This window comes from Falco naumanni, chromosome 13, assembly GCF_017639655.2.
Source record: "Falco naumanni isolate bFalNau1 chromosome 13, bFalNau1.pat, whole genome shotgun sequence".
NCBI lineage: Eukaryota > Metazoa > Chordata > Aves > Falconiformes > Falconidae > Falco > Falco naumanni.
Window position 1 is genome coordinate 24,640,272 of NC_054066.1, and position 26,763 is coordinate 24,667,034.

At 38.8% G+C, this 26,763-nt stretch overlaps 2 protein-coding genes across 4 annotated transcripts in view; one reads left to right on the top strand and one right to left on the bottom strand.

The window, feature by feature from the left end:
* Positions 1 to 26,763, top strand: part of LRRC31 (leucine rich repeat containing 31) — a 52,511-nt gene that overhangs the window by 4,606 nt on the left and 21,142 nt on the right. The window lies entirely within an intron of this gene.
* Positions 2,281 to 22,523, bottom strand: SAMD7 (sterile alpha motif domain containing 7). Its single transcript, XM_040612450.1, has 10 exons — positions 22,421 to 22,523; positions 19,143 to 19,206; positions 14,097 to 14,200; positions 13,243 to 13,369; positions 12,965 to 13,101; positions 11,797 to 11,875; positions 8,309 to 8,988; positions 6,786 to 6,907; positions 5,685 to 5,795; positions 2,281 to 4,756 (listed from the first exon to the last, which is right to left on the bottom strand). The coding sequence occupies exons 3-10, from the start codon at positions 14,197 to 14,199 to the stop codon at positions 4,484 to 4,486; spliced, it is 1,632 nt and encodes a 543-aa protein (XP_040468384.1). The 5' UTR covers position 14,200; positions 19,143 to 19,206; positions 22,421 to 22,523; the 3' UTR covers positions 2,281 to 4,483.

Sequence of the window (26,763 nt, forward strand, 5' to 3'; positions counted from 1 at the left end):
GTTTTCTCTCTTACTATAACATGTGTTCTTATTATACTGAAATTGCCATAGCAATATAGCTATAGCTATTCATTATAGCATGAAAGGCTTAATCAAAACCAAGCACCACAGGCTGCAGAACCGTGATGAACAGCCAGCATCATAGAGCTGACTTGTTATTTTCTAGTGAATTATAATAATTATGCCATTATCAGAGCAAGGTACCAAAATGAGAGCTGTATCTAGTTTTGGGTGCTTTTCTGTAAAATTTCTGATGTTGAAGGTGACTCAAAATACTGCACAACCAACCAACTTTATATTACGGTATTTCAAAAGCCTAAATTATGAGAAGTTTCTACTTAGTTTAAAAATCAGAGGTGATTTTAAAATCTTCAGGTGATTAATTTTTTGTTTCAAACTCAAAGGATAAATTAACATTCTGAAAACTATTTTGTGGAAGATTCACAATTGTAAAAGGTCTTAGAATATTAAGTTTTATAAAGTAGTTTGTGGCATGGTTACAAGTCAGTTTGAAATAATATCACCTTGTAGGTCTAGCCACCTGCTCTTGTTTCCACGTACTTGATTAGAATGGCTGCCTGACTTGGACCAAGTGGGAATTCTGCCTGTTGTACATTCAGAGCATTTTTTAAGGATTTTTCACCTGGGGAATTGAACAGAGAATTATCTGTTTAGGTCTGTATGAATATGTATTCTACATCATGATCATATGCAGCATTCATGAGGACAGAAACACAGGTTGTGGTAGGAAGGATAAACTGTTTCTTCCTTTTCAGGACTTTCCTCAATCTGATATTTATAGTACAGAACCTTTTTGTTTGTTTGCTACACATTCTTATTTATCTTGTCTTTAACCTTGGCCCGATAAATAAATAAAAAAAAGAAAAAAAGAAAAAAAGAAATGGAAGTCCCTGTCCCTAGGAGCCTACACATTTAGTGTAGATACAGATAAAATCAGATACTTCTACAACATCTCATAAAACACATTCTCTTCATTAACTGCACCACTATTACAGACTAATACAGCAATAGATGTTAAATGAAACATTTCTAATGATCTTATATGTATTAAAATAAGTCATCTGCACCCATTGTGATTTTAGTGGCATAGCAGAAAAAATGAATGCAGTGGTGGCACAGGCACCAGAAAGTCATTAAGTAGTACAGTTCTGCCAGCTCTCTTATATACTTAGGATTGCTGGCTACACCCCTTTGCAGCTAGAATAAGCATTACAAGTAAAAAAAGAACATGTAGCTGCTGACAATCAGTAAGGCCTCAATGTTTACATATAAACATAATTCCTGGAAACACATCAAAATCTGAAAATATGGTTCTGTCTACTGATTCTATGCCTTTTTTTAATTTTTACACCACCACCACCCCCCGCCCCAATCTTTCTGAAGTGTTTTTAGGAGATCATTAATTTCCAGTGGTATTTCCTTCATTAGAAATAGAATCAATTATGTCTGTTTAGGTAAACCTCTTTCTATTTCACTTTACAGCTGTATGCAGTCCAGGCCTTACTGCATTTTGGCTGCTCCAGCACATCTTCCCCCCCATCCAATACAGGAAGCCATGAAGTCATCCTTTTTGTCGTTTTGGGAAGAAGAGCCCGTTATGTGCAAAGAATCATATGGACTTTTTTTAATTGCAGAAGTAGTACCAGACTGCAAAGTTTGCATCCCGACTTTCTTTCTTTTGGCATTGTTCGAGTCTGAGCCTTTTACAAAAATAGTCACACTCCTCAGAACCAGATTTCAGTCTTTCTTCCCTGGAACATGGGATTTCAAGTCAAGATCCTCTGCTGTTTAGAAAAACATGTTCAGTTTCTTCATATTCTTGCTCTTAACAGGCCACCTGTACCTCGTGTGCTGCGTTTCACTGCGGAGGGGTGATAGGTAACCTCTTGTAGCTTTACAGCGACATCTCCTGGCCTAATTGACCTGGAAACGTATCAGGGATTCCTCTTCTAGCGTGAAGGTCTTAGGTAGATTCAGCTATTTCACACAGTGGAGAGGCGGGATGCCATTTGAAAACCAATTCATTAACTGTGTTTAATTAGATAAGTGACATTGTCAACATGATCGTCGATTGCACACAAAAAAAAGTTAGAAATTTTTTCAGATGCTAAACACAATGGGTGTTCCTGATACTTTTTTTAAGAAGCACTTTTACTATATAAAAATATTTTCTTTTTCCCTCATTGTATATGAACAATCTACAATTTAAAAAAAATCACAATAGTTAAATCTACTGTAAAAGTAAAACATTTTTTCTAGTGTAATTAATCCAAGATGTTACATGTTAAAATAACAGGTAAAAGCATTTAAAACAGAATATGACTTTTTACATTGACAATTGTGTTTCATCCAAAATCTGAAAAAGCAAACATTTACATTACCAAATGCAACATAAAACTCTCCAGTCTGCCTAAGTTTCAAAGCCATGAAAAAAATATAGAAAAGTTAATGAAGAGAACAGAGTTTAACACATTTTGTGTCACTTGAGACAAAGGGAACAGCAAACTAATTGCCAGTCCAAGATTAATATTGTTGTACTTCTTTTAGACAGTCTTATGGAGTTATAGTTAAACCTTTCAGCCTCAGGTTATAATTTTGCTTTTTTGGAACACTATTGAGTATTCAGTAAACAGTTCCTTATATGAAAGATACTGACAGATGATGCATAAGACATAATCCAAACTCTTGGGAAAGACTCCCATTATTTCACCAGATCACAGATGTAAAGGTCAGTGCTTCGCTTAGGAGGGGATTACTTCAGGGTCTGTCTGCAACTTTGGAGTATTTTACTGCATAGCATACCCTGCTTTTGCATTGGACCTTGCTGGATTTTACTGATTAACCCTGAAACTGTACACTCCAGTGTACAATTGGAGATACATGCAGAGCCCAAAACTGCCATAACTGATGTCAATGGCAGTTTTCAGTGAAAACAGGCTCTACTCCTTTTACAGAAAGGCTTTGTTAGTTCAGAAAAGCAGTACTACAGATATATGCCCTTCTGAAGGCTGCAAAGTTTGGACAGTATAAGTAAGATGATGTACACAGTTTGCTGTTGCAAACATCTAATCACATATTGTCTAGTTCACAAATATACCAAAGATACCAAATAATTTATCTCATGCTGAAGTAAAAGAACATGTGCTCACAGTCTAAAATATGAGAATGCTTCCCCTCCTCAGGTGTTTAGACACTCACCACCTAAACAGCAGTGCACCTCTTGCTGTTTAAGTACTTGAGCCACGCAAACTAAACTAAGAGGAGATAATCTAAGGTAGCAATATACAGCAGATCCACAAGCTACCAACTCTCAATTTACAGAACGTAAATTTTATCAATACTTGTGTGTCCTTTGGAGTAAATAAGCATTCTTGCAAGGAGGAGAGTGGAAGTATACTGATTTCCAAAGCCTAAGTGGAAGACCAGTGTATCACAAAATCCCTAAAGAGGAAACAAAGTTAATTCACACAGGAATCAATAAAATGCTAGGGATTTATCCCTAGTTAAACCCTCTATTTTGTGGTTCCTGTTTGCTGTGAGATAATGAATCATCAGTAATAGAAGTGAGGGGAAACCGTATTTGTGCAGAAAAAAGGAAGCTTTCAGGCTGAAATTGATGGCCTCTTCCAAAATGAAGAATGCTGAGCAAAGGGCTTTCCGTGGCTTGTCCAGGAGGGCTGAGGGGAAGGGTGCTGTGGCAGAGGGTGGTGGGAAGCAGGTGGCTTTAATCCTGCTGCCTGCAGGAGCATTACTATCCAGGTAACTGTGTCCAAGGTCTTTATGGCGATGCTTCCTCCTGAACTCATCCCAGTCATGCAATCATGCAAAGCAAATTCAAACCTTTGTGAGAAGAATGCCTCAGAATAATTAAAATTGATGTTACAGGTGGTATTTTCATGTCCAGGGTTTAATCCGTATATTTTGTCTATACCCTGTGTACCCTTCCCAGGCACTTAGAAAGGCTTAGTTCTAGAATAGCAATGGAATTAACTCATATTGCTGAGTCTAAGGTATTTTGCTTTATGTTCTGCAGGCAATTCCATACTCTCCCAGTGAATTCCATATACATTTTCTATATAAATTTTGTTCAACAGAAGCAGGTCACCTATGTGTGGAAGTTGTAACTTCTCCTTGTAGTTTCTCAGTAGCCCACGTGAACACACTGTAAGACAGTCAATGCACTCTGAGTCTCTGACAGATCTCAGTGATAATGCTGGACTGTAATGAAAAATTAGATTTATCTGTTAACGGTACTGGTATTCTTTTTAATGAATTGCACTTGAAAGTAATAACACATTTTTTTAATGCCTTCTTCAAGATACCACACTTCCTCATGCTGCATTTGCAGCTTATTTCATTCAGGCCCAGTCATACAGAGGTTTCAGGCTGTAGCTATCTTCTCAAACATGTTTTAACTAGAGGTTCTTGTATTATTAAAAACATGTTATGTCCTGGACTTAGCTCAGCTCTTCTGGAAAGTTATCATCTGGAAGTCAGCCTGAGATCCAGCTGTGTCACATGGATTTTCCCTGTTTTCTGAAACAATCTGTTCCACTGCTTGTGAAGTTTCTGGGTCCTGAGAGCAGGGACTATCCAGCGTATCGCCACTGCTGTTGCAGTGAAGAGGGGAGGCCATGTCAGAGGGCTGATCCGAGGGTTTGCCTGAAGCGGGTGGCAGGGGGACAGACAGAGGAAGATTCATCATGTAGAACACATTGCCCAGACGTCGGGACACCTTTAAAGACAAAAGCACAATTGCAGTAATTGCTTCTTGAGGTAGCGTTAAGGCCATTAAACATCAAGGCTGACTTGTGTAGCAATGCCAGGGACATCCAGGAGATCCCAGCCACCTCAAAGGGTTATCAGTGATTAGCAAAAATGAAAAGAATATTTTCTTTTTTTTCCCTCTCATATTTTTCCAGGTTCTGGTTCTTGTGGAAGAAGCTTGGCAATACTCAGTTTGGGAAATGGTCCAGTGACTGAGCCTGGCAGCAGGCTCCTCTTGCTCTCTAGGTGCTGTAGCACCCATGGGACAGAGGGGAGGCAAACTGCCAGCCAGGAGCAGGGAAGGTGCTTTTAATGAGAGAAGGGTAAGAGAGAGCAAAGGGTTAAAGAAAATTAAAAGAACCAGGCAACAACAGAAACACACAGAGAGTTGATATTACTGATGAAATTAAGAGCAGAAAATTTTAAACATAAAGGGACAGCCTGTCTGTGAAACATGTATGATCATATTCCCCAAAAGGCTGTAGAAACCTCTGCTTGGTATGTTTTAAAAGCCAGGTTGAAGCAAAAGCAAGTGTGTATCAGAGCAGTTCTTACTAGCTGGGAAGGCAAAAGAAAAGTGAAACAGTTATGCTGTCAAACAGGTCTTTTCCATTTCCAAGGTCAGCCTAGTCTCCAGTGTTGTATCCTGACTCCACTTTGTCTCTCAAACTGTCAGTCCTAACCTCCCCTTAGTGTCTCCCCTACATGTTGTTATAACATGCAGAGAAGTGAAAGCAAACTATGCTGGAGTAATTTCTTTTCTCCTAATATTATGGTAGTTGCCTTATCAGTAAGAAAAAAGTGTGTTTCGGTTTGAAAAAAAATTCATTCTGTTAGCTTCTGACTCTTTCACATCTCTGTGACTTGCCATCTTGGCATACATTTAATGACCATACCTGAGAGCGGATTTTTAATGCTGGTCCGAGTTTTAATCCCATTGTATCCAGGAGATGTTCCTCTGTTAGTAGGGGGAGGGTTTCTCCATCAATAGCATGGTCTTTAAATACCTTATGAAATGATAGAACACATCATGATGTGCTAAAACAGACTTCATTGGTTATCTTTTATACTTAATCTTGAGGCATAGGCGATAAATAGAAGGAGGAAATAACAGTGCAACTATTTTATCTTATTTATCTCCTGACTGCAGCATGCGGTCTCTTGTTCAGGTCTGTGGGTATCAGTGTATTTGCAGGTAGTTTATTTACTTGTTCTTGGCAAGTGGCAACTTTGTACATTTCAATGTGGCTGTTTGTGGGTTTTTGTTTGCAACTTTGTAACACTTCAGTGATACTTTGTTGGGGTTTTTTGTTTGCAACTTTGTAACACTTCAGTGATACTTTGTTGGGTTGTTTGCAACTTTGTAACATTTCAGTGATACTTTGTTGGGGTTTTTGTTTGCAACTTTGTAACATTTCAATGATACTTTGTGGGGTTTTTGTTTGTAACTTTGTAACATTTCAATGATACTTTGTGGGGTTTTTGTTTGCTTAGGAGTTTTTTTTTTGTTTTTTTGGTTGGTTTTTTTTTTTCAGGAAGTGAGCAGCCTGCTACTGATGAAAGAAGAGTGTTGATCTTCTTAAGGCTTTACTAGGAACATGCAAGATTTCAACCTCTTTGCTTGTATTTCTAATGATACTTCATTTTTTCAAATGGAATGATGCCTCTAAGAGCTCAGGTGGGGTAGGATACCAATATTCAAGAATGAGAAATTGCTTTAATGTGCATAAAAATTCTTCAGGCCATGTGGAATGAAAAAAATAAGATACTTTTCTTATGCTGTTGTTTTTCTGCTGATCCTTCTGGTATTGTGTTGTTGCAGCAGAAATGCATGTAACCTCTCAGAGCATGGCTTCATAAGTTGAAGCACAATGAAAACTACTATTAAGTTTGTAACTTTGTGACAACCAATTAACCTTTAGCATTTACATTTGTCTGATGACCTTAAAATCTAAATTGTCCTAAAGACCCAAAATGTGATGAGTGTTTATTATCACCTGGCCATAATCTGAACAGCCTGGGAGGCTAACGATGAAGTTGTATACGTCATCAACTGTCCATTTGCGAATGTCTTCAACAGAAGAAATGTCTTCTCCGTTCAGGATCAGGCCATGTGCTCCTTTGAGGAGGAAATGCAAATGTTATGTTTGTAGAACTTTACTTGCAAATCAATAGGAAATGATTGCTAACATGAGAATTTTAACACTTGTCCAGAACCTAATATACTAACAGCACTGTGTAGTCACAGACAGATACAGGAGTCTTTGACACCAAAATCACCAGATAGTCAGTAGCAGCTTATCCTGGAGGGTTTTCTTTTGGTGACTTCTTTTGTTTACTGTTGGCACTGTATGTACCAGTCACTACGCACACAAGTCATTCTGCAGTATTTTCTCTAATGAGTACATTATCTGATGGTTTTTAGGTCCTACTGTTGTTTTAACTTGACTAATATTTATATTTCAGTAGAATGGAACCAAGCCTTTACTAGCTTATAGTGTCTACTGTGAGTTAGAAGGACATGCAGAAAAGTTGTGGGCAGAAGAGTGAAGTTATGTCACAATTTCATTCAGCTATTATGTTTATTTAAATTGAAATTCCTTTTGCAGACAGGAACTGAATACTTAATGTGCATTTTAGGGACATACTTTAGTGGTGGAATTGGCAGTGTTAGGTTTTCATTGGACTCGATGACCTTAAAGGTCTTTCCCAGCCTAAATGATTCTGTGATTCTGTGATTATATATTTTTCAGTGATATAGTAGATGATCCTGGACAAACACTCCAGCCTGTTCTCATTTCAGGTAATGGGAAGTTTTGCAGGGCTCATCCACTGGCACTGGTGCATTTAACAAAAGAGACAAAGCTTTAGAAACAGTAATTGGTGCACAGTGGCTGGAGAGGCCTGTGTCTTACATTCTGCTCTTGAGGAGGCCAAGTCTTAGGGTTAAGTTTGTTCTTAAATGAGTGCAACTTCTAAGGGGATTCCTTGTCCTGTTTGACAGACACAGGGATTATGGTCAGTAGATTGTGTGCTGTTACATTTCCTCCTGACCACCAGAAGGAGAGGATAGAATGTAATATGTTGAACAGAATTGTAGCGAACCTCAAAGTGCTGCTAACTTGACAGTTTAGGGGTGACAACTGTGTTGTCCCTAGGGACTGATATAAACACAAACACAGTATAGTGTATGGCATAAAGCATTGGAATAGTTAGGAAGCTGCTTTGTGACTTTTTGCTGTGTAATTGCATTGTCCTGCAAAATAAAGCACTGCAGCCTAAGGTTTCAGCACTGTTATGTCAGCAAACACAGTTCGCAGGTAGAAAAACCCACACTTTACCTTTGCTGACTTGGATTTACCAAGTATTACTATTTGCTGCATATGAATTCTACATTTAGTTGTCATGACTCTATCATACCAAAAATTTGCTTAAAACAGAGGGAAGAATTAAGAGTGCAAATCAATAATAATAAATTATATCAACACACCACTCTAACTAATCTGGAGACTTGACAAACCTGAAGGTAGCAATGGGTTGCTGGGTACGGGAAATCCATATGGTAATGTTGAGAATGGTATTGCAGAAGGGTACATGTACTTCTCATCAAAAGCAGCACAGGAACTATTAGATTCCTTCTCATTTGTGCTGCTGCAGTTGTTGGTTTCAGTAGACATTTCATGAGTAGCACAGTTTTTTCTCAAGCCTTGTTCAAACTCTTTACAGTTTTTGGCAACAGCAGATGGCTCAGTCTGGTTTTTTGTTTGTTCATGTTTGTTTGGTGTCTCCACCTCTGCTTCTTTCTTGTCTTCTTTCTCATCATCCACTGTAGCTGAAGTAGGGTCTGTAGTTTTGTCATCACCTTGGTTCTTTGTGCCATTGGCACTACAGTCTGCAGTTTTGTGATTTCCAGTTCTTCTCCCTGGTCGACGTCCCCTCTCCCTTTGCAAAGTGCTGACTGGAGGGTATGGGCTGGTTGCCATGAGCATAGCATTGCCATGAATTTCATCAATGGTGGTGCGATGAACGTATAAGTCGCTGGGAAGATGGCCTTCAGGTAGTCTGTGCCTGCCACGAAAAGCAATGGGACTAGCTGGCATGCCATGGTAAAGGAAAGGTGCTTCCAGACCCAGTAGTCCTTTCCGATGAACTTTCTCCATTTCTTTTTGCTGAAAAATAGCATTCATCTCCATTTCCATTCTGAAAGACACACAGGAGCACAGGCAGTTAGGGCAGCTCTGTTCCTTCATCACCTCTTTTTTACAGCAGCAGAATAAAACTCAGATAATTGAATAGGCAAGAGTACTGCTTTTCTTCTGTCTCCCCTGTATTGCTGTGTGTAAGAGGGCACAAACTGCAGATGGAGTGGCAAACCTGGCTAAATCTAATATGCTGCCAGTGAACTAAAAGGAAAAAAAAATATCTTCCACGTAATGCTTCTGGATAATATTTCAGACAAAGAAGTTATTTGTATATTGGCAATCCAGGCATTATTATGGTGATTATGCTCCCCTGGGATTTGGAAAATTGTCTCCAGGGACATAACAGTCAAAGACTAAAGAAGATAAGTGATTTATATTACCCATCAGAAAATTGTACAGAAAACTGCAAAATTGCAGTGATATTGTAAGCGATAAAGAACTAGAATTATATTGTCTATGGAACTTGTGCATATATTCAGAGTAAGCTAACGTTAAGTCTCTTGAGTAACTCTCCGTAGTACCTGGCACCTGAGCATGGCTCTGAGGGTGTGAAAGGGTGAGATTCTGGTAGTAAGTGCTCCACCATCTCCCTCCTGGTGGATCAAGCCAATGCTCCAGAGTCTGTGCCAGCTTCCTGCCTCTGGCATAGCAGGTAGAAGTGCTTACCAGTGAGATATGGAGAATTCAAGTAGTATGTGTCTCCATTGTACCAACCTTCACTAGCATCAGCTTTCTCTGGAGCCAAGCTAGTGACCAAAAGAAAAAACTATAGCTCCTAGAGCTCCACAGCTTCATGTGGAGCTGAGAGATGGCAAAAGTGAGCCAATCTACCAGACATAAACCAGAAACAGCTCAGTCTGCTGTCCTTGCTTTGATGAGCTTTCAGTGGGACTTCCGCACTGTTCTCTGGAAAAGGGGCTTGTGAGGGCAGACAAGTCTTTAACGTGCACCAAGATAGCTTTCTTAATAGTGCGGTGAGGACAACAGATCAGAGGGAGTCTGAGTTTTAGTCCTCTCATTAATGTAAAATTGTCAGGAAAACAGTTTGAGCTAAAGGTGTCTATTCAGATGATTGTTACGAGGAATTAGTTGATCACTCCATAACATTCAGAGCTTTTTTCTGCCCTGTTTTTGCCTTAGCAACAACCTCTGAACCATTAATTCTCTGCTTTCGGAGATCCAAGTGTGTTTTGTCTATGTACCATGTCCTTGTACCTCTTGCCTAATTGTCATTACTCACACACAGTTCTTGAGGTGGAGATACACAGCAAAGAGGGTTACATTCCTGAATATTCCTCCAGATAAGACAGCCTGCTTTTGTGAGAACCAGCAAGGTGGGGAATCACTGAGCTTTGGTATGAGGCAGAGTCCCTTGAAGAACAAAGATTTGGGCCCAGGTGCTCAGCAGCACAGCTGCACCAAGTGCAAGAGAATGGTTGCCAACACCTGATTTCTATAAAGGGTAAAGGGGTCATGTGGTGTAGCAAAAAATCAAAAATTGTGAGTATGGTGAAAGGTTATCTCATAGATTTAGGTTGGGGTGTCTTATGTTGAGGTTTTGGGGTTTTATTTTTTGTTAGGTTTTTTTTTTTTTTTTTTTTTTTTTTTTTTTTGTGGGTTGTTGGGGGTTTTTTTTCCTCCTCTCTCTCCCAGGTTTGGTGCACTGAAGAACAAGCCTGAGCAGGTAGGACTGGCTCTCATGTGGCTGAGGGTGTATGTGATGGCCATGCTGAATAATGGGCCATATATGATTTATTTAAAGAACAGTGTGCTCGTGCTTATCTGAGGAGGCCTTTATTGTTAACTTGAGGATGTACTAAATCCTTGAATGGGTGACATAAGGAGTGTGCTAATTGTCCAGGCACAAGGTTCCCTTGGGGTGCATGACTTTGGAGTGATCCCCCATGCACCTGGCGCTGCCGAATAAAGATAACCTCCGCTCACTCAAATATTGGTAACTGATTCTTTAAATCAATGCTTGCTGTTAGCTTTTACTGATTTTTCTCAGGGTTTTTACCATGTGACAAGAGCTATATGAAATGCATTGCTAATGTAAATCTTGTGCTTGGAGGAGTTCAGTAATCGACTGAAGAGCTAAAAAACTTCTGTTATGATTATTTTGAGATGCCTACTCAGATGTATTTGTTCTTTGCTTTTAGTCTCACTGTGTGAGGGGTGCTGCCACTCAGTACGGTGCTGAAGCCCAGTGCAGGAGTGCTTGAGGTTAGAGTTCTGCTATGGAAATGGTGTGGCTGTGAGGGAGGGCACTGGTGGCTACTTAACCAGCTACTGATTACGCTGAAACTGGTACAAATAACCAAATTCTCTGTACTTACCCTAACATTCAGACTATATTAAACTAGGAAAGCTGTCTACCCTGGTAGGGTGAAGGCACAGCTAATCATCCCAAGGGCCCAGCTCTGGTGTCTTAACATGTGTGTGATAATATACAGCTGTAAAGTTTGAATTCTTTTCTGACTTTTTGTAACTTCAGGGTGTTTAGATCCAGAGTTCAAGGGCTGGGGCTGAAGCCTGTATCTTGTTTGTTTCTTTAACCAAGCTGAGGGGCTTGTTTCTTTTCCTTGTGTTATTTTAGGGCTAAAAGCAGAATAGGGGCAAGGGGGAAGTTAGTAGCTTCAGGCCTTCAGAGACAACTAGGGGCTCTCTGCTTCCCTGGTTGACTTGAAAAAGTACCTTGATCACTGTAAATAAAAGCCTATAACACGTCTGTGACTTAATAATTTTCAGCTGCCTTTGCTGCCCTAATTCTGGCATGCACCTCAGAGCAAAGCTTACTATTGATTACCTGGCAATATTTTGCTTTTGAACCAGTTCCTGTCTTCTGGCCACAGCTTCCATGGATTCTGGTTGCAGAAAGCTGTATCCTTGAAGGGAGGGGGGGGAAAAAAAATCTTTAAAATTCACTAGTTTCCTCAAGTAAATGCACAAACTCCAAAGCAATGGAGAGACACTTTAAAAAGCTTATTAAGACTTGAATTATGTGCTTCACTAGGAAACTGATATGACTTCAAGTTAAATAGTATTTCTGCTCATTGCTTTGGTGAGAATATGTGGTAGAAATGTGAAGTCCAGCATCAGGTGTTTGTAGGATCAAATCTGTATTTAGGTATTATCCATAAAGGGAAGAGACAGCAGTGTGATTCTGTTTGGTGACCTATGTCTTTGAAGTACACATAGTTGCCCAGAAGATAATAACCAACAGTTAAGCAAAGCCAGCCTGCTCCTTCAAGACTGTTTTCAGCCTAGGTGCCATGTAATTTACAATTATAGATACTCTCTCAAGAGGAAATTATTTGAGATCTGCATTTGGGGGGGTTGGAAGCTGAAGCCAGAAAATCTTGTTTATGGATCTATGTGGCATCAATAATTTAATCACTCTTCTCAAAGAAGGAGCCTTAAGATATGACGTCTTTGTATAAAGTGATACGTAAATTTATGTGCAGCATGACGTGTTTGTCACAGTTGTGTTGCCATGCTGCAATACCCAGCTTTCTCCTTAGAGCTGTGCCCTGTAATTTTGAGCCTTTGTTAAAAGGACTTGTAGTTGCCCTACAGGAGTAAACTGGCATGTGATATTATGATTAAAGAATAGGATAGGTAAAGTGGTCTCTGAAAGCAACTCTTGCTCATGTATGAGCGTTGGCTAAATGTAGCAAGAAGCGTTGATTTGACTTGCTTCTTTAAGTGTGAAAATACAAAAAGAAAAGAAGACAACAGAATTGTGCAGATAATTTTGAAAGCAGTGTATTTTTAAAAAAGCTAAAATGGTTGTGTTTGGACTTAAATGGACACAGTTTAAAACATATAATAGGCAGAATGCTTCCTTTTAGTGAGACCATTTGTGCAAAGAAAATAAACTGTTACTGACTCTACCTATGGAAAAACTAGTAGGTGCAGTTTGCTTTCTCATTTAAATACTCTCACTTGTCAGGATGCAGAAAATGCTTCATTACCTGGGCCTGGGTAAATGCGGTTGGACAATATGTTTGGCATGTTTGCATGCTGTGGGACTGTGGGTCCGAGGTGGGACGCTATATGGATTTGTCTTGCATCAGCTGATGCCATCATTTCAGTTGAAGGCAACAGATCTCTGAGAGGAAAAAAATACATTCAAATATGCAAAGGACATTGTTTGGTTAAGAATAATCTAGGATCTTTATATACTCGGGTACAATACATGTACATTTATTCTTTAACTGCAGTAATATAATAGAGAAATGGTGCAAAATACCTGTCTACCAGTCGAGGCTCAAACTGGGAGGGAATCGCCTGCATTCTTTGCTGGCCTGCACCCATTAGTTGAGGGTTTACTGCCATCAGCTGATTTCTCATTAGCATCTCTTGCCGCTGCCGCAGTTCTGACACAAAACATATACAGTTCTGTTGCTAATGTAGTAAATTAGAATTAATTCTGTCTGCAGTATAACTTCACCAGATAAAATAGGGTGGTTTTTTCCCTCAAATGCCAGCATTTTAGTATGAGTTAGCAAATCACACTTTTTTTGTAATAACAGCAATTAAAAAAGTTTCCACTGCCACCTTAACAACTTTGTCTAAAAAATACAGATGTATACAATCAAACTGCAGTAAAAATAAACAGGATGTGCACAGTCAAGTATACAAAAGGACAATTTACAGTAATCCATATAACACTATGAGACAGAAGAGAACGGCCCTGAATGGTAAGTTCTCTGCTTCAGAACATTTTCATTTCTAATGCAGATTAATTTTTAGAAAAATCTTATTAGCTGGAACCTGTCTTGTCATGAGACAGCAGCTCTAGAAGGGAGAGCCTGCAGTGGTAAGCCAGAACATCACAACAACTAGCTATGGGTTTTGTTGCAGTTCCTCTGTGACCTTGACTCTTCTTCCAGGTGCTTAGCATCTCTTGATCAAATTCTGAATGCCAAGAATCCCCCATGTTAACTTTTAATTACATAAAGAAAAATGTTTCTCCAGTTACTCCTAAGGTGAATTTGAAATACTTCTTGAAGACCCTAAACCTGTTACTGGCTGTTTCCTGTACGTTGTACAAGTATTAGCAATCCTATAAACAAATGTGCAGTTAGATTTCTTCCTGCTTACCTCCTGCTGCCATGCCACTTGCTAATCTGTACAGGTGCTTTTCTTCTAGTGTTCCTTGTTCCCCCAGAATAGACATTTTTCTCATGTGATCTCGTGGAGTCATGCTGCAAGGAGACAGCAACCACTTTTATATTGTAAAGAACTGAACCAGCAGGCCCAAAGAAAAGAATAAGATATTCTACAATGTAAGAAACAGAGCAGGTGGTTGAAGCTATTTCTCAGATAAATGGTGGTAGTTCTGCCAGTCACAGCTGTACCTTTCAGTGTTTGAGGATTGTATTGGTTTCCATGTAGAAACTTTCAGTTTTCAAGATCATCTGGATGTTGCCCTTGTTTGTACTGAGGTGTTCAATGTCCTTGGGCCTTCCTGTGCAAGGAAAGTCAGTTGGAAAATACCAGTTGCTCAAAAGGACATAAATAAGCCAAAGGCTTTTGCCTGCAGCCCTGAGAACAGTGACATGTGCTCATACTTAGGAAGGCAGGTATCTTTGGTTTAACTTAGGGAATTGTAGTAGTTTGGAGCCCTGTCTACTGTAAACTAATTGAAACAGATGGGAAGAAATGATAGAAATAAGCTGTTCCAAATGATATCAGCCCCTTAAGACTGGCAAATGAAGTAAAAAAAAAAATAATTAAAGAACATGCTTTGTAGTTCAAAAACAGTGATCAAAGCACTGAGGCTCAGATTATCCATATAGGTACAGGTAAATAAAGCCAGAGGAGTAAAAATCTAGACTAAAAACTAGTAGATTACAAAGCGTCGCTGAATAGCTGTACTGTCACTGAGGTGGATTGCGTGAGAATTTCTAACTCTGTCCAAGGAGGAAGGTGACTAGATGACAAATGATCCTGATACTGGCGGATAAATAACCACAGTGTGTCCTGCTCAGGATTTCAGGGGGATGATCTACAGCAGGATTTTTTTGTGCAGATAGGTCATAAAGCAAATAAGGCCTGTAACCCATAGCCTGGATGTTTAAAAGCTATCCTGTGTGGGATGCTTTAAGTTGAGGGGTTGGCAGAGGGAGTAGGCTAGGCAGCATGGGCATCTGTACATTTGTTTCAAACTAGATTTGCACAGCAAAAGATGGGTTATTTTTTTTTTTTTTAAGTAAGTTGAAATTAAGGAGTTGAATTTTCTTCTCCATTAGCTCTGATGAAATGAATTCTTTCTCTCCTGAAAGAAGGAAGACTTGATGCTTAAGTGTTTTCATCCTTTAGGTAGAGAGTTACAGCTTCATGAGTTCTGTTGGCACTTGGTATAGATAGCAGTGAGGGATACTTTAGAAACATGAGGAGAGACACATAGAGAATCTACCAAAGCCAGAGAGAGCTCAAGTGAATCATGCCTTTCTGAATCTTTCCATGAAACTCGGCAAACAGGAATCATTGAGAAACAAGATCTAAGAAATACAGGACTGACTGATTGTGCTGCTAAGGGTCCTGTCTGCTGGGTCCAGTTTGGGATGTGAATCCCATGGCAAGGAAGTCATTGCTGACTAATTCCCTGACAGCAGCTGCCTTGCATTTTAGCTGTGTGCTGATGATTGCTGAATTCATGTTATTAATCACTCCATGAAGATGTGGCCTCTGAAGCACAGATGTCCAGAACCATCCAGGGCTTTGGGTGGTTCTGGCCATTTTATGGCTTACTTGTCAATTTGCCTTTAGCATGTTGTGATGATAATATTACATTAAAATGCCACTGTTCCCTGAGAACTCTGCCTACCTTTTGCTCAAGTCTTTCTCGTGTATTTTCACATTTATGCCAAACTTACTTTGCAGGCTGAAATATATCTTTATTTTTATACTATGTTGCCCCTGCTTCTAGCCTTAAAAGTCAATGCCTGTGATTAGCAGTATTGGCACAAAATCCAGCTATGGGACTAATTGTGTGTATGAGACCACTGTAAAGGCAGTGGTGGTGTACAAGTCTCAGTGAGATCAAACACAGCTTGGGATGTTGGCATTGTTGAGTACAAGATGGATCCAGTTGCCAAGTGGTTTGTTTCCCTTTAAACCAGTTACCTAGGATACAGAAATTCCTTAGGAATAGCAAGCAGAAACAACCAAAATTCCCTTTTTCACAACCAGTCCTTCTCCAAAACATAAACTTAAATTTTAAAAACTGTTCACTATCCAAAATCTGACAGCAGCTAAATCCTGTATTTTGTTACCAAATCCATTTATAATTCATTATAACTCCTTGTATTGCCTTTGACCTATCGACGAGTTATAAAAATTTTTAAGGGAAAGCTATCTATCTACTTCACATGCTTTAGGAATTTGCCATTTCCTTGGTATGGTGGAGGTACTTGGTCTCAGCCTCAAAATGAGTTTTTTAGTCATTTCAGCCATGCAAACTGAGAGTAGAAGCTATACTTGGACCGTGCCACTGGTGTTTCCTCAAAATAAAAAGTTCTTTACACTTGTAAATGCTATGCTCTGGGTTGGGGAAGATCCAGGTCTTCCTGGAAGCAGGCAAGCCCGTCAAATCCAAGAGCAGCACTATGTCCTTTGTTCTTGACATATGTATCTGAACATGTGCTGCTGGACATGTTTCCATTTGTGGTTTTTTAGGATACTTCAGACTTAAAGCGATTTAGGATGCTGGGTGCTTCATGAAGAGTATTTGAGCTGCCAAAGTGCTTCTGAGCTGCTAAAGCATTTTAAAGCTCAGTACTAAAGCGATTTAGTGCTGAACTAAACTTTACAGCAGCTCAAAAAAATAGATGGCAACTGGGATGATGGTATTTGCCATATTGTGTTGATCCAGTGAGCCATTTAGGTGGTTTTCCATCACAGATGAGTGACTGTGTATTAAATACTCTAGAAAACCAAGCTGCAATGTTAAACTGTGCTAACCTCCTTACAGCCTGGCCTCTGGTGCACCTCACTAGAGAATATGAAGCTGCAAAGCAACCAGCAGAGGTGCAGATACACATAATGGAAAAAATGGGAGGTTTTAAACATTTTATTATAGTAATTTTTTAAAAAAATATGTAAAAGCTACTATTAATACTAACAAAGGTTTGTCTGTCAGATGACCGACAAGCTGTACCACTTCTGCTTTTTAGGAACTGCCATAATTCTTCAATTCCATGTTTTAATCACAGTTGTGAATGCACTTCATTCTGGGGAAGCTGTCCCTGTGTGGGGGAAAAGATGTTCAAGTAAGACTTTTCTTTATCAGGCCTACCTAGAACTTCTATACTCTCCACTAAAATCATACCTGTGACTAAAATTATAGATACAACCTTAAAGTGTAGAATCATGGAAAACCTAGCGGGAAGGGACCCATCTATTCTGACCCAAATCTACCACCACACCATAGGGTTGCTATATACCATGCCTGTTCTGACAGAAATCTATCAACAATCAAATGGCAGTAAGTGTGCTTATAAACCAGTAGCATCAGTATTACTGTGGTATTCTCTGTATAGTTTGTGCAGTTCCCAAAACAAAACTGGATTTTATGTTGGATGTGAAGTATGTTATACTGTTGGTTGACAGGTAGTCTCTCACACTGCCTCCTTTCAGAGCTGGAGCAGAAACTGTTTAAGAACTTAAAATCCTTATTTTTAAAAGTGATGTTTACTTTTAATGCATTTTCACACAGTGCAGGGTACCAAATACACAGCACCCAAAGTGGAGTTGATATGTGTTTGATAGATTGTTATCTATTAGATGACTAAAATGCATAGAGCATCACTTCAGGCAACATTTATTGCTTCAGGCAATGTGCATCACGTAAGCAGCTTATCTCTGCAAAGGTAGATTAAGTGGTCTGTTGGCTTGAGATGGAAAAGATATAGTATTGAAAAAATCATGGAATAACATGACTTGAAAGTTCATTGGTATCTTCTTTCACTAAAACTGTAGCTTACTGTTTCTGCCGACCTGGTTTTTGAATCATCATGAGCCAAAAGGAAGGTTTGATTTCTTAATGAAGTTTTTGCTGGAGTTGCTTCATGAAGTCATTCTGGTTTGGTTTTGTTTTTGTTTTTTTATTGGTGTGCCGGTCAATCCTATCTAGCTTATCTTTGATTTCTTCTCAGATACATAAAAATAACTCTGGTATCTGTAGTAAAAATGTTGAGATGTTATTTCCACCAGAATTCTAATCTACTTTCCCAAGTTGAATGGCATAATATCAGTCTGGTTTAAATTTAACTTAAAGGACACATTTTATATGTATGTGTTACCTGCATTAAATCACTTATTTCCCTGAATTTCTTGTTCAGGGAGGCTTCCAATTGATCAGGTAGGATAAATAGATAGCTGCTTAACCTAATATAAAGTCTTGTATGCAACTGTGTCAGGAGGAGATACTGAACTTGACTGATCTACGTTATTCCATTTGGAAAAATAACTTTTTTTATTACTTAGCTGGGGTTCTGACTTCCAGGTCAAATTTACGGTACTCGAGGTTCATACTGTTTTCATAACTAGCATATTGGAAACCATCATCAGCAAAAAATATATCTCCAAGGGAACAGGGAAAGTATACTTCTGATGGATATATTAACTGGGATTTGAGAGTAGCTCAAACTCTTGCAGCAAGGTTCATATGAATTCATACACACCAGCTGTCCAGCGTTACCTTCATATCTGGCTCTTCTCTGATCCTATTGCACAAATCCTGGCTGTACAGCACATTACAGGGATGAAGACAAGTTAATCTCTACCTTTAGAGTCTTACCCTTAGCAAACCCTTCTTGGCAGCAGGCAGAACCACTCACCCAGTACTAATTCTGTCTCAATTTATTAGATGAGAAGTGGCAAGACACTAACTTCATGAACCAGAAGCATTTGCAGATCTAATCATGCTATATGCAATTTCAAAATGTCTGCAACAGTCTATGTGTCTATTAATTGCACTGGCAAAATACAGTGTAGTATACTAAGTTATGTATAATATAGACTTGTTGGAAGACGTTGGGGTTTTTTTAGTTAAATGCATTAAGATTTCAATAGCTAATACTATTTTTATTTACATAAAACACATGGAATTAGCATTTTTTAAAAAAGTAACATTTAGTATACCTTTGCTGTGGCTCCACAGACTGTTTGGAAGAAGCTGAGTATTGTTTAAAATCCTCAGGTAAATCTGTGTCAGAGAAATCAGTTAAGCATAATATAAATATGTATACATGCTTATGAGTGAAATACATGAATAAACTCATATATTGTCTCATTCTCATTTCCATTAGCTCCCTTCTCGGAAAAAGCTCTCCTGATCACTTGAGAAATCAGGTGGTGTTTTAAAAAATAGATAGACATTCCAGTTAACAACATTAGAATATTAATAATATTGTAGTATCCAGGGTTTGTGCCCTAAACCTGTGCTAAGAGTCATAAAGCTAGAGATTGTACTTATTCAAGAACCCACAGTCAGCAAAATAAATGACTTTTGGAAAGCAAGAAAGCAATTATACCAACATTATGTCATACAGGAGCATGAAATACATCTTCTTAATTGGGCTAAGGTACCATTGGAGAGGCTGTAGGGCTAAATTCTAATCCTAGATACGTGGGCACAGACTGTTCAGAGACTGAGATTAGAGCATAATCCTAAAACTGGATTGAGAACAATACATTCCCTAAAGAAAGGAAAATAACTATTTATACTGTATGTCCACTAGTAGAGTTCGCATTGCATGCCTTTACACTGAAATGAAGACATGAATGTTTTACCGCTCTTGCAAGATTGCAAGCAGCAGGGTTTTTTTGTTTTGTTTTTTTTTTTTTTTTTCTTTGTAAACACTGGTTTCAGGAAGAAATGAAGACTTAGTATTGGCAAACTCAGTCTTTCAGGAACCCAGTTAGGTTCATAATGGAAGTTCATCTTTTTCCTCACTGGAATGTCTGGGGGCAAGGGGAAACTTATTCCTGTGTGCCACTAAGACAACAGTCAGCCTGATGCATTGACTAAAACCAAAGGCGGAGATGCATTATGCTGAGCACGAACACACGGCAAGAGCCCTCAAAGCCTACAGATGGTGAAGGAAAAAGAAGCAGACCTGCCATGCAGCATGGCATTGGAAGCATATAGATACAGGGCAGTAAGCAGCTGAGGTGGGAATTGTGCTTAGTTCTTCTCCCTCTCAGCTCAGTGCTGTAGCCACAGGGCTGGTTTCTGCAGAACCGTAGTGCTAATGTTATTCATTTGTTATTTGTGGCAGCACCCAAAGGCTCCAGCTGTGACCACAGCGAGTGTTTTAACTATGCCTTTTAAAAACTTAAGTCGAATAACTAAGCAAGGACTAACAAAAATAGTAGTTGTAGCAGAGAAAGCATGTGCATGCACAGGTGTGCATAACATGGTACACCCACCCTGTATCCTGACAAACTGGTACATGGAGAAGTGGTTTACAAGGGATGGGTTCTCTATTACATTGGTTGTATACACAGAGATAGAAGCATCATGTAATTTATTTTCCTTGTGGATTTATTTCATAATTAGGGATGACATTTGAAACATTATCTTCTTGTCTGATACTTTGAGAAGCCTGAAAATTGCAAAGTGTGGCATAAGTGGGATCAGTTAAAGGGAAACTAAATTATTTTCTTACTTTTTAAGTACTTAAAAATCCTTTTTTTTTTTTTTTTAAAAAACTGGAAATAGAAGTCTTGGGATGGAAAGCTTTCTGATGATCGGAAAGCGATGCTGGTATTTCCAAATGAAATGCAGTTGAATTTTCATGGCATTTGTGTCTCTTTAAGATGAAATGCTAGTGCAAATGACAACACTCCCAGTTCCAAAAGAAACCAGGTAGTGGAAAGAGGAACATGTTTTAGGAAGGCTATTTAAAACTATCTATATTTAATAACTCTTACTTAGGTAAAGCTCACTTAGTTAGCCAGTGAAGTCAGCCAGAAACTTCACTGGCTAACTAAGAGTTTGAATCTAGAAAACTTGTACTGAATCCTCAGTACCTCCCTGCTTCAGTTAGGATATTAAATATTGCAGCAGTATCCCTCAGACTTCCCAAAATCCTCTAATAAAACAGAAAACTGTATTTGATCTATCTTATACCACTAAGGTAAAACGGGATGGTGTGGGGTTTCATCATTAATTGTTTCAGGTTAGCTTGCTTTATTACAAAGCCAAAGGCAGCACACACTCATCTTAAAAAACATTTACAGGTATGTTAAATATGTATCTAAATCACAGATATCAGATACTAAAACCACTGTTATTTTCCAAACTCATATGAAGTCACAAGTTCTAATACAAACCTTTTCCCCTTGTGAGATTAACCTGTGAAATTACAAACCCAATCCTGTAAACAGACTCAGAAATCAGTAATTTGAACAGACTGAACGTATTCAGCCCCAGTTTGAAGGATCAGATCATGATAAAATATTTAAGTTGGGATTTCCCCTCTGTCTCGCTCTTTCCAGATCTCTGGGGCACTGGGGAGATAATGGAAATTCACATACTCTGTAGCCGAGGATCTTGCCATTCTAGCTCGAAAGGCAATAAAACAGTGCCCAAGCTTTTCTCAGTTTACACTTAATATTCAGGTAATAACAAGACATAAGGAACCCTCAACACATTATGATGTTATTTTTACAAAATACATCACAGTGCATACATTGGTTTTCCACAACAGTGCTAGCACCAGGGTTTGTTGCAATGACTATGCACACCAGCAAAAATTTAATTAGGTAAAACTTATGTAGGTACATCAGACTAAACCAGCCAAATATATGTGTGATGATAGCCTTAATTCTGATTGCACGCTGGTTTAGAAAATCCACTGTTCCAGGAAGTATCCATAAAATATTGAGGTTTTTCTGTTGTACTTTAAAAAGGTAAACACAAAGATTAAGCTATATTATTAACAACCAGTGAAATCTTACAAGTATTTTGTTAGTTAGACAAGACAATGGGACACTTGTGCATATATATATATAAAGCAACTCAATCTGTATCCAAAGTTTTCCAGAAAAACGCTGAATACACAATTACAAGCCTTCCTAAAGTAAAATCCTCCATTTGTGAAATAAATCTTTAAATGTTTCTAAAATTATCAAGTTTGTCATAAAAAAAATACAGTAAGCAGGATTATTTACCCAGAAGAGTACATATAGCAGTTTGCTGAGAAATCAGAACTTCCCAACTTTACTCTCTGCAGTCCAGTGGTGCTTTTAAAGAAAAACACCATGAAGAAGTCTGCATTGATCTGCACTGTTTCTATTGTGAGATAAGTCTTTCCTATCAAAATCTGAAGTCATACACCTCTTGGTATTGCTTAGCAGGTGTTGCACCACCATTTATGTAAAAAACTAGCACGCTTTATTTTACGTATACTTACATCTATTGTGAAGACCTTAGTTTTGGGCAAAATGAAGACACAGTGAACATCCAGGAGTATGTGTCTTCACTGGAAGTCTTCCTTCCAAGCTGCCGCAGTAATGTGATTGGCAGCTTTTAAAACACATCAAGATTAACGTGTCAAAAACTGCCTTAACTAACGCTGACTTTACTTTAAATACAATTTGAATTTATCTTGATTACCCCTCATCCCTGCTTCTAAGCCCTACCCACTCTGACATCACAAGCTCTTCTCCAATACCATCCCCTAACAAGGCTGTAAAAACATAATTACAAGAAGAGCACTACACTGATCTGATAAACCTATTTCACATTTAACCTGCTAAGCTGTTGTTAGCTTTTAAGATGCTTGATGCATTCACTTAAAATCTTCCTGTTCCAACAAGAAATATAAGAGAAGGTTAACAAGTTGCCTAGCTCTCACACACTGTGTTACCTATTTATGCTGATTTTTGGAGAGGGTTTAAATCTGACTGTTGGCAAACTGTTACCCCAGAACACTGTTATCCCAGAATTGTGTATCCGATTGGATTGGGGGGAACTAGAAGATGGAAATCCTGTTAAGCATATTGTGAGGCTAACACAGGGATCAGATGGTTATACTGCTCAAGCTGGCAATTTACTCTTTAATTCTCACTGCCAGTGAGTTAGCTCTCAGAGTGAATGCCTAGTAAACGGCAGATCTTAAAAATGCCGGGGAGTGCTTCTAATATCCATGTCAGCTGATGGACAGCAGGGTTGAAGTTTGTTAACCTCTTATTCACCTGCCTAATATTAATCAAGTACTTGCTGTAAGAACAAAAAATTGCCCCTTATCCTCTCAAATGCTCAGATGCTCTCAATGCTTAAACCTGGAGAAAATGGACTCATTCCTATTGAAAATCGTTCTCATGGAAGTGTTATTATTATCAAAGGGGTGTAATTCTGTTTCTCCTTACTGAAAACAAACTATTTCGTAATAATGTAACACAAAATAGAGATATAATATCTAACGTGGGATTATTTTGGATTTTTTTTCAAGTGACTGACTATTTTTGTTGTAAATGCTATCATGGCTAATTTCTTGCTGTCTGGGCCTTCTTTATAAAGAAAAAAATCACACCTAGAATTCTTGTTTAAAAATATATTTCAATACTTGGCTTTAAAAATAATTGTAGGACTTCCTTTAAAAAATAATTAGAAACCAGCTAAAATAACCTAAGAATAATTTTTATGACATTGTCCAAATTGTTGCATGTGTAGGCAGACAAGGAACTGAAGGAGCATTCTAGACTTAAAGGTAGTTTTCAGCTTGGGTTCAGTCTGCTTTGTCTGTAACTGCCTACAGAAACCTGTGACTTGAAATGTAATGAATAGATACAGTCTTGAAAAAAAATTACTCTGCTGGGATTTTTCGAGATTGCCTCAGTGAGGCTGAAGCAAATGCTTTGTAAATACAGGGTTGCCCAAATAAATTAGAAGTAAATTCTTGCATCAGCATCCATTTTTTTGTCAGATGTTTTAGTCCATGTGAATCACACTTCAGGAAAACAACAAAAAGTTCAATACCAGGAAAAATTACTTCCTGAGGTAGAAGCAAGCCCAGCAATATGATAAGGATATATATTTATTTTTTCCTGTTTTACCTAATGAGGGAAGTTTGGAGAGAGAGCACACGACTTTCAGGACCCCTGGTATTTAGCCTTTGGTTTCTGGCACAGAAGCAGGATTGTTGTGTGCTGTAGTGACGTGTGACAACCACAATTCCTAAAGATGCTTTAATGGTTCCTCTCCAGAGAAGATCTAGTACTTCCTGACTGGATTTCACAGGCTTCAGGCAGGGGTGTGTTTCAAATCATGCAGTGGTCTGCCTGTCACTCAGCAGTCGATACAAAAAATGGCAGAGTGGCAATGGCGGGAAAGAGAGTGACGTAGGAGACAAGTTATGAACAGAACAAAGTAATGTAGAGTGTATCAAATGGGCCTCAGTCTGTCAATTAGCATCACTGTTATCTGAGATGGTTTAGGACAGTGTAGTCCCACTTTATCCTGTTTGCAGAGAGGAATGTGTGAGTGGGGAAACACCGACACTCAGATTCCTCTGTCCAAAGGGGATAACTGTAGCCTGACAGCTCCCACTCGGTATCTGGTGTTTGTAATCTGAGCTACTGACACTAGATAAATGTTAATGCGAAAGATGGAGCTGAAGTCCACACCACCTTCTGTATGCTCTTACCCAGACTTACAGCTTGGGGTTACCTCTACGGCAAGCAGTGAAGAAGTCCCAAAACTGGGATTTGATCCATCCAGTATAGGATGCCTCAAGAGAGCATCATTTCATCATAGGCTACAAGGAATTGGAAGAGCATTGCCAAAAACCCAACAGTTTTTGGCAGTTTATGTACTATTCTAAAGCTGAATTAAGAATGAGGAGACTCTTTCTCAATTAATTTCAAAAGCAATGTAAACTACATCACATCTTTTACAATTTTTGAAGTACCAGAGTGGGTTATCACTGTGAATTCAGCTCCATGCACTAAGGTAGATATCGCGTTAATGTTGTCACTAGACTTTTTGTCAGCACTGATTTGGGTCAGAACTTCCTTTGTTCCCTTTTGACAAAATCAATGACAGACATGGCTCAGGTAGTGGGATTTTATCTCCAGATATGTAAGGCAAAAAATTGTATTAGACCATTTTATTGCAAGTTCAAAAATTATGTTGTTTGCCAGAATGTAACGCTGGAATGGATTTGTATAAGTAGAAGAGAACCTGCTAAACTAGAGTCTAAGCAGGTTTTAATCCACTGTTTCTGAACACTGTCACAAGTGAGGAATCTGTGAGTGATAATCCTAATGTCATTTTATGAAGTTCACTGAAGCAAGATACACTTCAGTGGAGACTTATTTCTGTATACTGGAATGAACCAGACTGATACAGAACTTGGTAAATGACTTATCACAGATCACCCCATCTTTTTCCAAAATGAAATCTGTGTTCAGGCTAATTAAATTCTTTAGCTAAACCTCACTGCATTCCAGGTTTCCCCCAAAAGGTCTAAATCAGGAGTGCCACAAGCACAAGTATGGAAAGGGTGGTCTGATGGATGGGTTAGGAAGTCTGTCACTGGTAGACTGGAAATTGCAAGAATGAGCTTGAACAAGAAGTGGTGTTCTGGATTCTAGAGTTCTGGGCGTAGAAACAACCACCAGACTATACAGTGACACAGCTGGCTTAGAAACACACAGGATCTTGCCTTTGGGTCTACTCACAAGAAACTGAAAAGTAACCAGAGAAGGGAATGGGCAAAGCTGTGTGTCAGTGCCACTGTAATCTTCTGATGTCCTGGGTATGCAGAATGTCCTTTAAGCTATACCACTCCTTAGGAGTTATTTTTTTTTCCCCAATCCTCAGCCTTTTGCTTGGTTGCAGGGTAGGTGCTCTAGTTCCTGCCTGAGTTGCAAGACATGCTGAAGAGGGAAGTGCCCAACTTTGGTGTTCATCTTTACTAAATACGTACTGACAAGGTCAGCAAATACTCACTGGAAAGGTAACAGGTTGCAACATAAGTGGCTGTTCAATGGGAAAGCATTACATTTACCACAGCTCTTGAGAGAAGTTTGGAGAGACTAGGTTGTTTACACAGCTGTCCCATTCCCAGTAGAAATCTGAGAATTAATCAGAGAGAACTGGACCCAAGCAGGGACAAAGCTGAAGCTACTAAATTTTACTTAGCATGGCTGATCTCAATTTAAAAGCCAATGAGTGACTGTGAGAGATTAAATACGGCTAACCATGAAGTTCCTTTGAAAATTAAATTGACCAAGCATTGTATGTTGGAAGATGACTGGATTTATGTGTCCCTGAATCAAAATGGTTGGAAAGGTCTGGATTTAAAACCGTACAAGTTGAATTTTTAAATGTTCGGCTAACGGTATCAAACAAGACTGAGATGTTTTGGTCAAAACTGTCAAACTGGCCACATGCTGAAAGAGCAAATCAGTTGGTAAAATTATATTACCATTTCCATGCACACACACCAGAGGTAACGGAAGCTGCACTCTGCCATGTTGGTGTCATCTATAGAATTTCACTCTGGATGTGCCTTTTTACATTGGAGTAATAATTAACAAAGCAAATGACAATGTACCACTTATTATCTTTAATTGAACCATTTTAGGCCAGACATGTTTTCATATTTGCTTGTTTGGCAATTTTTTCATTAGCCTGTGTATGTATTTAAGGTATTTTTGGATGTGGAAAGGCAAATTATGACTGCGCTGCTATCACATTAAAAAAACCCTGTTGAGTAAATGCTCTTTTTTTTTTTTAACTAACTTTTGA